The following is a 10,293-nucleotide window of genomic DNA, read 5'->3' on the forward strand; positions in this document are numbered from 1 at the left end:
ATCTATGCTAATTGTGAATTTTGCTGCTTATAGTAGCCTGGGCTGACATTTGTGTTCTCTTACTGTCTGTGTGACATCTGACCAGGATCTTCTGGCTTTTATAATTTCTGGTTAGAAGTCTGGTGTAATTCTGATAGGTCTGTCTTGATATGTTTTGGACATTTTCCCTTACTGCTTTTAACACTCTTTCTTTGTTTTGTGCCTTTGGTGTTTTGATTATTATGTGAGGGGATGAATTTTTTTTCTGGTCCAGTCTATTTGGAGTTCTTTAGGTTTCTTGTATGTTCATGCACATCTCTTTATTTAGGTTAGGAGAGATTTTTTCTATAATTTTGTTGAAGATATTTGCTGACCCTTAAGTTGGTAAATATTGCTCTCTTCTATTCCTATCATCCTTAAGTTTCATCTTCTCATCATGTCCTGGATTTCTTGGATATTTTCTGTAAGGAACATTTTGCTTTTTGCATTTTCCTTGACTGTTGTGTCAATGTTTTCTATGGTATCTTCTGCACCCGAGATTCTCTATTCTTTCTCTTACATTCTGTTGGCGATGCTTGAATCTATGACTCCTTATTTCTTTACTAGGTTTTCTATCTCCAAGGTTGTCTCCTTTTGTGTTTTCTTTCTTTTTTTTTCTATTTCTATTTCTATTTCTAGATCTTGGATAGTCTTGTTCAATTTTTTTCTTCTGGTTTGTTTTGTTTTCCTCTTATTCTTTAAGGAGGTTTCATGTTTGCTCTTTTAGTGCTTCTTCCTGTTTACTTGTATTCTCCTGTATTTTTTAGAGGAGTCATTTATTTCCTCCTTAAAGTCCTCTATCATCATCACAAAAAGTGATTTTATATCTGAATATTGCTTTTCTGGTGTGATGGTGTATTCAAGACTTGTTATGGTGGGAAAACTGGGTTCTGATGATGCCAAGTAAGCTTGGTTTCTGTTGCTTATGTTCTTATGCTTACCTCTTGCCATCTGGTTATCTCTATTACTACCTGCCCTCACTGTATCTGACAGGAGCCTGTCCCTCTTGTCATCCTGATTGTGTCATATCACCTCAGAGTCTAGCTGTCTCTGGGATCATGTGATTGTGGATTCCTAAGATCCTGTGTGTCAGAGCTCCTGGGAGTTAAGCTGCCTCTGGAATCCTCAAATTCTAATGACTAAGCTCCTCAAATCCTATGATCCTGGGCATGTTAGAGTGTCTGAGAGTTGGGCTTCTTCTAGATGTTTTGGGACTGGGTGCAGAACTAGTGCCCAAGGTTTGCTCAGGGCACCAGATCAGACCAGAAGGAACCTGTTCCACTTGCCTGGTGGGGGGGTTCCTGCATCCCTGGATACTACTGGTTCCAGTTACTTCCAGTGTTTTGGTGTTGAGGCAGATACTGTGGCCTCCTCACCTATGATGCTGGGTGTGTTAGAGCGTCTGTGAGTCGAGTTTCTTGTGGATGTTGTGGGACTGGGTGCAAAGTTAGTGCCCAAGGTCTGCTCAGGGATCTGGCTCAGACCATGTATATAGCCTTACATCCAGTCAGAAAGTGGTTTGTTACTCTGGTGACATTGGTATCACTATAGCATCACTAGGCATGTCTTTCCTTTCTGGTGGTTGTTGTAGGTTGTAAGGTTCATAACACAAGTGTCTGTACAACAAATGCTGTTTAAAAACATCTTTATGTTATTCCTATTGAAATATTTTAATATCTTCCATTCCATTTATAATAGAATATAGATACTCTATTATTCTTCACAAACCTTTTCTTATATTAACCTGACTTGCTCTTTCTTTAGGTTATAAGAATGAGTGCACTTGCTGTTTTCCATCTGGCACCTTTTTGCCCACTTTTCATACCTACTAGCCCTTCTTATTTTCTTACTCTAATATTACTTGGCCCATGGGGATTTCACTTCAAACCAATATGACCCATCCCCACCCTAGCTAACTTCAATATTAGTATCAGTTTTAATTATTCTATACTATGAATATGCACATGTCTAACATATATGAAAATATTTTAATTTTATGTAACAATAAATGTTAACATAGAAACAGTGGAAAACCTGTTTAAGAGCAAAATCAAGAGCATCAATAAACATACTGAAATTTAAAAAGAAATTGAATAACATTTTATTAATTTTAAAGAGATATACTGTAATTATGGACTGCAAATACCAATATTATTGATATTAAACAGACATATAGATCAACGGAACAGAAAATGTGGTTCAAAGTTAGTCCCGTATGATCTGAATTATCTTCTGTAATATTAAGGGTTAATAAAATATTCTGACAGAACCACTACTTTCTCTATCTTTATAAATGTACATGTCAACTGTGATATACTAAGCACTCCTCTAAATAAAAATAATTGTTTTATCATAATTATGTCTTTATTAGCTAAGGGAAACATAACACTACAAAGGTAGAAGTCAGAGGACATCTTAGAGGAATCAGTTCTTGCCTTCTATGACATGGACATTGTTGGGTACCAGGCATTGCTATCAGACTTGATGGCAAGTGGCATTACAATTGTGATGTCTCTCTGGTTCCTCAAAAAAGATTATTTAGAAATACAGTTCAATAGTTATACAAGAACCGGATATAACACCTTTTTTTTTTTTTACCATATCCTTCACTAGCATTGGTGATGTCTATAACACCAAATAACACCAGGACGTACCCTGAAAATAATATGGTACTATTTTAAAGTATACTGCATATCAGAGGGACAAAAATCTTCTAAGAAGTCCTATTCTGCCCATATTACCATTTTTATGCTTTAAAAAATTCATGATGTACGTGCTTATGCACAGAGATATCTGCTGTGTTCACATGGTAAATTTTGCAGTTGATTCTTTCATATATTATTTGCCAATATTTTTCTTTATCTTCCACTTTTAAAAAAGGGCTTAATTTGGCCAACAATTCCTCAGAGATTGTCCATTGTGGCTGAGAAGGCATAGGAAATAGTGAGGGTAGGCAACGAATAGGAGCATGAAGCTGGCTGGTCACATTTCATCTACAATCAGAAAACAAAGCATGATCAGGAAGTAGGGCCAGGCTATAATATCTCAAATAATTATCCAAGCAGCATCCTTCATACTGTTAGGCTCCACTTCCCTAAAAACTATTATTGAACTAAACAATCATCAGCTAGGGATCAAATTACTCACTTCCAATGACTTGTTCAACCTGCATTCTTATGTGACCAAGGACTACCTGCTCAGTAGGGGCACCACTCACAGTGAGCTGGATCTTCTCACATCAATCATTATCAAGACAACATTCCAGAGACTTACCTATAAACCAGTCCCTTGTAGGAATTTTCATAACTTAGAAACCAATCTGTATAGTGACCCAATGAAACTAATTAGTTCTTCTTGTATGAGCATAGGTGAGGAGTTATTAAAAGCAATTTGTCAATAGCTATATGCTGGATAATATTATAACAAACAACTATGAATTGGCAATAATACCTGCCAATTATGGATGAAAGAACATCACAGACTCCTTGATGTCGGCTTCCATCCCATCCAGGAAGCAGCTTTTGTGGCACTAAATTTCAAGGGTTTTGTATCCTTAGATTCAAAATTTCCTGATGCAACTGAATTAGATCCAAGGAAATGTTAGCTTCATGCCAAACATCTTTAACATCTTTATGCAAATGTACCCAATACCAACCTTGTTGGCTTTCATTATACCCTTTAGAGTAGAAATCCATTGGTATTCTATATGATGTTCTAAGTGTAATCTCACTTTCAGCCCTTGAACTTCATTTCCTAATTACTATATTACTTCATACAAAGCATTTATCTTTTGTCCTAGCTAACAATCTGTATCTTTTTGCATCCCTAAGGCTAAGGTAACATTTTTAGATAAATCATTAGCAAAATGAGCAGTTTGAACAAATTCAGATAATGCTACTATGACTTTAGTAGCAGTGACTATAATAGACACGATAGAAAGAATTCCAGCAATGAATAATCCAATCAGTCTCTTAGGTCTACTCTTAGTCTACTTAGGTCTAAGGTTTTTGAATTTCATCCAACACTTTCAAGCATCTATCTGCTTACCAAGGTTCTGAAACATTCACTGGAATCATAACAAATGGTGGATTATGAAGTAAGTACCTTAACAGAAATTCCTTTACAATATCAGATACACCATTAGCCAGTTTTCAGTCATAGTAAGTTACATTGAATCTGAACACTTACTTAGAGATGTTAATTTTAGTGCATATGGTGTATAAACACAGTAAAGTACATTTCCCAGTGGTATCTATCTGAACCAAGTGTTCTATATCCATTTAATAGCTATGTTAGCTGACTTAAAATCTCCCAATATAAATCTGTGGTGATCTTGAGCTAGATCACCAAAGTCCTGCAGACAGTCCTTTTTTGCCAGCCATCTGTATTTGTTTGAGGGTATCAATTTTTCTCAGTTAATGTCATGAAGTGCCTCATCAGCATCAGAATCATGGATCTGGTCAATTGCATTTTCTCACATGGCAAATCAAATGGTCTGGAAGCCACCTGGCACTTTCAGAATCCTGTGGAAAAACACAACCTGCTCTATTCCCCATATCAATACCAGGTTGGGACCATGCCATATGCCAGTAAGTGAGTTCTTCCATTTCACCTGGGCATAAGTATGCTGAGTTGTAGAGTGCCACAGAAACTCAGCAGCAGAGAGTCCCTGGGCATCCAAGATCAAAAAACATAAGATAAATTTCTGTAACAAAAGAGTATATAACTCAACCTTTTTTTATGTTTTGTAACTGAATTTTAGAGTTTCATGGGCTCACTCCATAATTCTCTGTCCTTGTAGATTACAAAAAATTATTATATATTGAAACTATTAATACATTTTTATTTTTAAAATACTTTAATTTTTATATATTATCTTAAGATAAAAATCATCCTTGTTATATGTTGGAGCAACTTTTGGGTATATGCCTGGGAGTGTTATAGCTCGGTCCTCAGGTAGTACTATTTCCAATTTTATGAGGAACCATCACACTGATTTCCAGAGTATTTGTACCAGTACATTAATGAGAAAAGCTAAAAGAGTTCACTTTTATACTTCACTTAGTATCTTATAACATGAACTAACTTGAATCAAATATCAACTTGAATGATTTACCTAAGATTATTTGTGATTCCGTACCTCCCAAGTGCTTATATTAATGCTCACATAAAAAGCAAAACAAAATATTACTTGAGATTGACAGACTCACTGAAAATTAATTGTGTGTGTGTGTGCGTGTGTGTGTGTAAATGAACCACTCAGTACTCACTGTGAATGATGTAATGATCCCTGAAGCATTGAATTCACACTGGAATCCAGATCCTCCACAGGGACTTAGCCTCAGTAACAATGACAGTGGAAACAATTTTGCAGCTATAAAATCATAGTAACTTTTAGCTTCTTATTTGAAATGAATTTTTGTTTCATGAGGTAAGATTTTTTACTTTGCTGATAAATTGAAATTTTACTATATTTTTTGAACATGGCATAGAAGAAGTCAAATGGAATCAGACAAATATGTAACAGAAAGAAAATAAACTTTACGAAATGAACTTATATTTACATAGGCAAATTATCCAGACTAAGAATCTTTTTTATTTTATTGAAAATAGATTTTTTCTCATACAATATATCCTGATCACAGTTTCTCCTTCCTTCACTGTTCCCAGCTACTCTGCAGTTTTATAAGATTCTGTACTTATCCACTGAATGGTCAGATCAGAAACCAACATGACCTTGAAAGGTATACACATGTGCCACTCAACCAAAAAGCTAAAAAGTTCAATACCTTTCAAATGTTTTGGTTTCTTAAGGTAAGCAAATATCTTGTTCAAAACCCTGCTTTGTGGATTTTTCTGCATCAGGCATCATATTGGACAGAAAAAAATGTAAATATAGATTGTGATAAATGAGAGGAGATCTGCCTCCTGTTGTGAGAATCTAGATACTTCTCTTAGCTTCTTTTAGTTTGAATATTTATTGATCAGTTTCATCCTTTTAAAATTATGTGAATTAATTCCATCACACTCTAGTAAAAAAATGCTGTGACATTGGGAAAGGATTTGATGTGTTTCAATAAAATTGATAATAATGTGGTCTTATTCATATTTTATATAATGAAATTGATATTTAAATTAATTTAAAGGCAATAATCTACTTAGAATCATTTGCAATAGTTAATGAGCTTATATCAGGAAGTTCCATTTACAAATTTAGTGTGATTTTTAGTCTATTTCTTCTCAATTCTGAAAAGAAAATTATCATCTTTATAAAGTTGATGAAGATAAGACCTTATTTACAGAACTGATAGATTTCATTACTAGTGTCACCAATAAAGCATCTCTCTATGTATTAGCCATTAAAAACTTGAAATGTTGCCTGCTGGCTATCCTTAATTTGCATGTGGCCTCAACTTCATGGCTGCTCTTTATTAATACTGTGTTTACTAAATTGAATATATTGAGTCCAACTTGCCTTATGTTCAATTTTAATTCTCTTTTTAAAGTTTTGTTACTTTTATTTTCGTGTGTATGACTGTTGTATGAATGTCAATATATACGTGTGTACCACCTGCATGCCTGGTGCCTGTGAACCAAAGAAGAGTTCACTGGATCCCCAGAACTTGAACTACAGACTGCTATGAGAAACTCCGTAAGTGCTAAGGATCAAACCTGGGTTCTCTCCAATTATAACAAGTACTCTTAACAATTGAACTATATCTCTATCCCTATTAATTGTGTGTGTGCATATGTGTGTGTGCACATGTGTGAGTGTGCATATGCATGTACAACTTGAAACTACTTTCTATTGTAAAATAGAAACAGATAAATGAAATAAAGAAATTAATGTTTCACAGACATAAAAATGAAAACAAAAATTTAAAATCCTGTCTTGTTGATTTAGTAAGCATTCAAAAAAGTTAGCCTTAAATAATGATATGCTTTTAGATTTTAATCCTTTGTTACGTGTATAACTCCATTGTTATTAAGACTCATATTTTTGTATATTTATCTGTATATTTGTGTGAAGAGAATTGTGTAGGAAACAGACCATATGTGTTCATGTCAAAGGCCAACATTAGGGAGCTATTTCTCTCCTCCTATCATCTGATTTCCAGCAGAAATCTGGCTGTCAGGTGTCAGGCTTGGTGGCAAGAACCTTTATCTAAAAGCAATTTCACCAGGCAAAGTCTCATAATTTTAAATCTACAGCTTTAATGGCAATTAATTTGGTTTTATTATAATTGAAAGGAGATGTTACATATTATTTATAACATATGTTTAGCATTTCTACTTAAATAACCTTCAAGGCCGTAATTTGCACAAATATTTAAACAATGAAAACCCAGAGTAAAAACATCCATTGTTAGTCTGTTATTCTAGTAATATCTGATATTTTAATAATATATTAGTTTGTAATGCTCTACATGTCTGTATTATATGAAACAAAGTAAACTATTTATGAATCTCTTCCTATTCTGTCTCCATTACAGACTTCATCTGGCAGCAGGTATACTACCCCATGGCTTGGCTGGAGGATGGGAACCACACTGCAGTAACAAAGTTCATTTTATTGGGTTTAACAGACAACCCAATCCTTAGAGTCATCCTCTTCACCATTATCCTGTGCATCTACCTGGTGACCATTTCCGGGAACCTCAGCACCATCCTTCTCATCAGAGTCTCTTCCCAGCTCCATCACCCCATGTACTTTTTTCTCAGCCATTTGGGTTCTGTTGACATAGGCTACTCATCTTCTGTCACACCCAATATGCTCGTCAATTTTCTGGTAGATAGAAATACCATCTCCTACCTTGGGTGTGGCATACAGCTCAGCTTAGTTGCTTTCTTCGGTGCAGCTGAATGCTTCCTTCTGGCCGCCATGGCTTATGATCGCTTCATGGCAATCTGCAACCCACTGCTTTATTCCATCAAAATGTCCACACAAGTCTGTGTCCAGTTGGTTGTGGGATCCTATATAGGGGGTTTTCTTAATGCTTCCTTTGCCATGATTTCTTTTTTTTCTTTTATTTTCTGTGGACCAAATATAATCAATCACTTTTTCTGTGATTTTGCTCCTTTGATTGAGCTCTCCTGTTCTGATGTCAGTGTTTCTGTCATTGCTACCTCATTTTCTGCTGGCTCAGTTACTATGATCACAGCATTTGTCATAGCCATCTCCTACTCCTATATCCTCATCACCATTCTGAAGATGCACTCTACTGAGGGTCAACAAAAGGCCTTCTCCACCTGCACCTCCCACCTCACTGCAGTCACTCTGTTCTATGGAACTGTTACATTCATCTATGTGATGCCCAAGTCCAGCTTCTCCACTGACCAGAACAAGGTGGTGTCTGTGTTCTACTTGGTGGTGATTCCCATGTTGAACCCCCTCATCTACAGCCTCAGGAATAATGAGATTATGGGTGCTCTGAGAAAACAGCTTAGAAGAAAAACAGTCTCTTAGAATGATCTGTTGTTTTTTAAACTTAATATAATAAGAGCAATTATGCAAGGTCACTGTTACTTCTATTTGATGTTTGTTACTAGCTTTTTCCTTACTCTTTTACCATTCAGCTACTTTTCCTCCTAGGATGTACAGCTATTTTGTTTTATTACATTTACTATTTTGTACTTTTACAACTGTCTTTGAGAATTTTATATAAAGTATTTTTTTCACCCTCTTTCCCCAACTCTTCCCAGTACTATAGCTCTCTTTCCAGACTCCATCTTCTTTTATTGTCCGATAATACTTGCTCTGTCTGTATATAAGTTAGTGTGTAGGCATCTACTGGAGCTTGGTTATCCTACCCAAAGACAAACCCTTAAAGACAATTGACTCTACTCTTATCATATATCAGTTGTCAATTATTCCTCAAATAGAGGTGAATTTCAGTCCCACTTCCCATCTCCCTCTTGGGATTTGGTCTAGTTTGAGCTTATACTGATACAGCTACAATTAGTAGATATCTACCACCATGATATTGTATCTGGAAAAAAAGATTTCTTTGTAATCATCCAATGGTATCTTTGTAGTCATCCACCAGCTCTGACATTTTTCAATATTTTCCCCAAGTCTTTGACAATGACTCCTTTGCCTATAGAGGAAAGGGGAGTGTTATGGACATCTCATTTAGAGCTATGTCTTCCACTGTCTCTAATTCTCTGAACACTGATGAGCAAAATGATACTTCTCTCATGAAAATTGAAAATGTACGAGTCTATGGTTACAATGAAAACTATTGCAAAGTGATTTAATACTATGTCCATTTAGTAGAAAAAATGATGGTATTTTATTTGCTATGGCTTTTGACATATCTAGTGCATGTTTAGGCCCTGAGGATGGAATGGAGTGTGGGTTTCAGCTTCTGGAGCTAGTGTTAGATATAGTCTCTGACTGATTACTCTGATGATGTTTGTGTCACTATAACACCAGTAGACTGTTGGTTATTTTAGCTTGTAGGGTTCTTAATACAGTTTCCTGAATGACACATATGAAATTTAAAAACATCTTTGTATTAGGTTACCCCTATTGAACTATTTTAATACTTTATATTCCATTCAGAATAGACTCCAGATACTCTTCTATTTTCTATGAACCTTTAGTTAAATTACTCTGAGTTGACTTTTCTTTTATGAGGCTATAAGGATGAGTGCATCTGCTTTTTTCATTAGGTAATCTTAGCCCACTCTCTATACTTACAAGCCCATCTCGTTTTCTTGCTCTGTTATCTCTTACCCATCGGGATTTCTTTGCTAGCCTATACAAGGTAATATAACCCATCTCTACCATTGCCAACTTTAACATTAATATTAATTCTATTTTTTCTTTTCTACTATATTCTAAGTTTTAAAGTGTTGATTTTTTTATACAGTAACATTTCTTTGGTATCTACTTGCTACTAGGATACAATACTCAACAAATACATCTACATGGTATGAATGGCCTAATGGTAAATCTGTATCAACCTTAAAGCAACTCCAATCTGATATAATATTTCAGGAAGAATTTTAAGTTGTCATGGTAGACACTGCTGGTGTTTCATACCTGTTTCCTGTTTTCTTTCTTGACTACTCTCAATAATACCAAGAAAGATCTAGAAGTCTTCCTGGATATGTTTCTTATTGTTCTTTAACTTGCTTTTTCTTAATAATTCATGCTCAGCTAATATATTATATAAACCAAAGAAAACACTTGAATATTCCAACCTCAGAAATGTGTTTAGGAGGAAGCTAATCTTTATGTTCAAGAATTTAGTGTTGACATTACTAATG

At 35.1% G+C, this 10,293-nt stretch overlaps 1 protein-coding gene across 1 annotated transcript; it reads left to right on the forward strand.

The window, feature by feature from the left end:
* Positions 1-7,540: 7,540 nt before the first annotated feature.
* On the forward strand, positions 7,541-8,485 carry LOC114621714 (olfactory receptor 497-like). The gene has a single exon (XM_028768072.1). The coding sequence runs from the start codon at positions 7,541-7,543 to the stop codon at positions 8,483-8,485; it is 945 nt and encodes a 314-aa protein (XP_028623905.1).
* The last annotated feature ends 1,808 nt before the right edge of the window (positions 8,486-10,293 follow it).

Source organism: Grammomys surdaster, unplaced genomic scaffold, assembly GCF_004785775.1.
Source record: "Grammomys surdaster isolate TR1022 unplaced genomic scaffold, NIH_TR_1.0 184, whole genome shotgun sequence".
In the NCBI taxonomy this organism is placed as follows: domain Eukaryota; kingdom Metazoa; phylum Chordata; class Mammalia; order Rodentia; family Muridae; genus Grammomys; species Grammomys surdaster.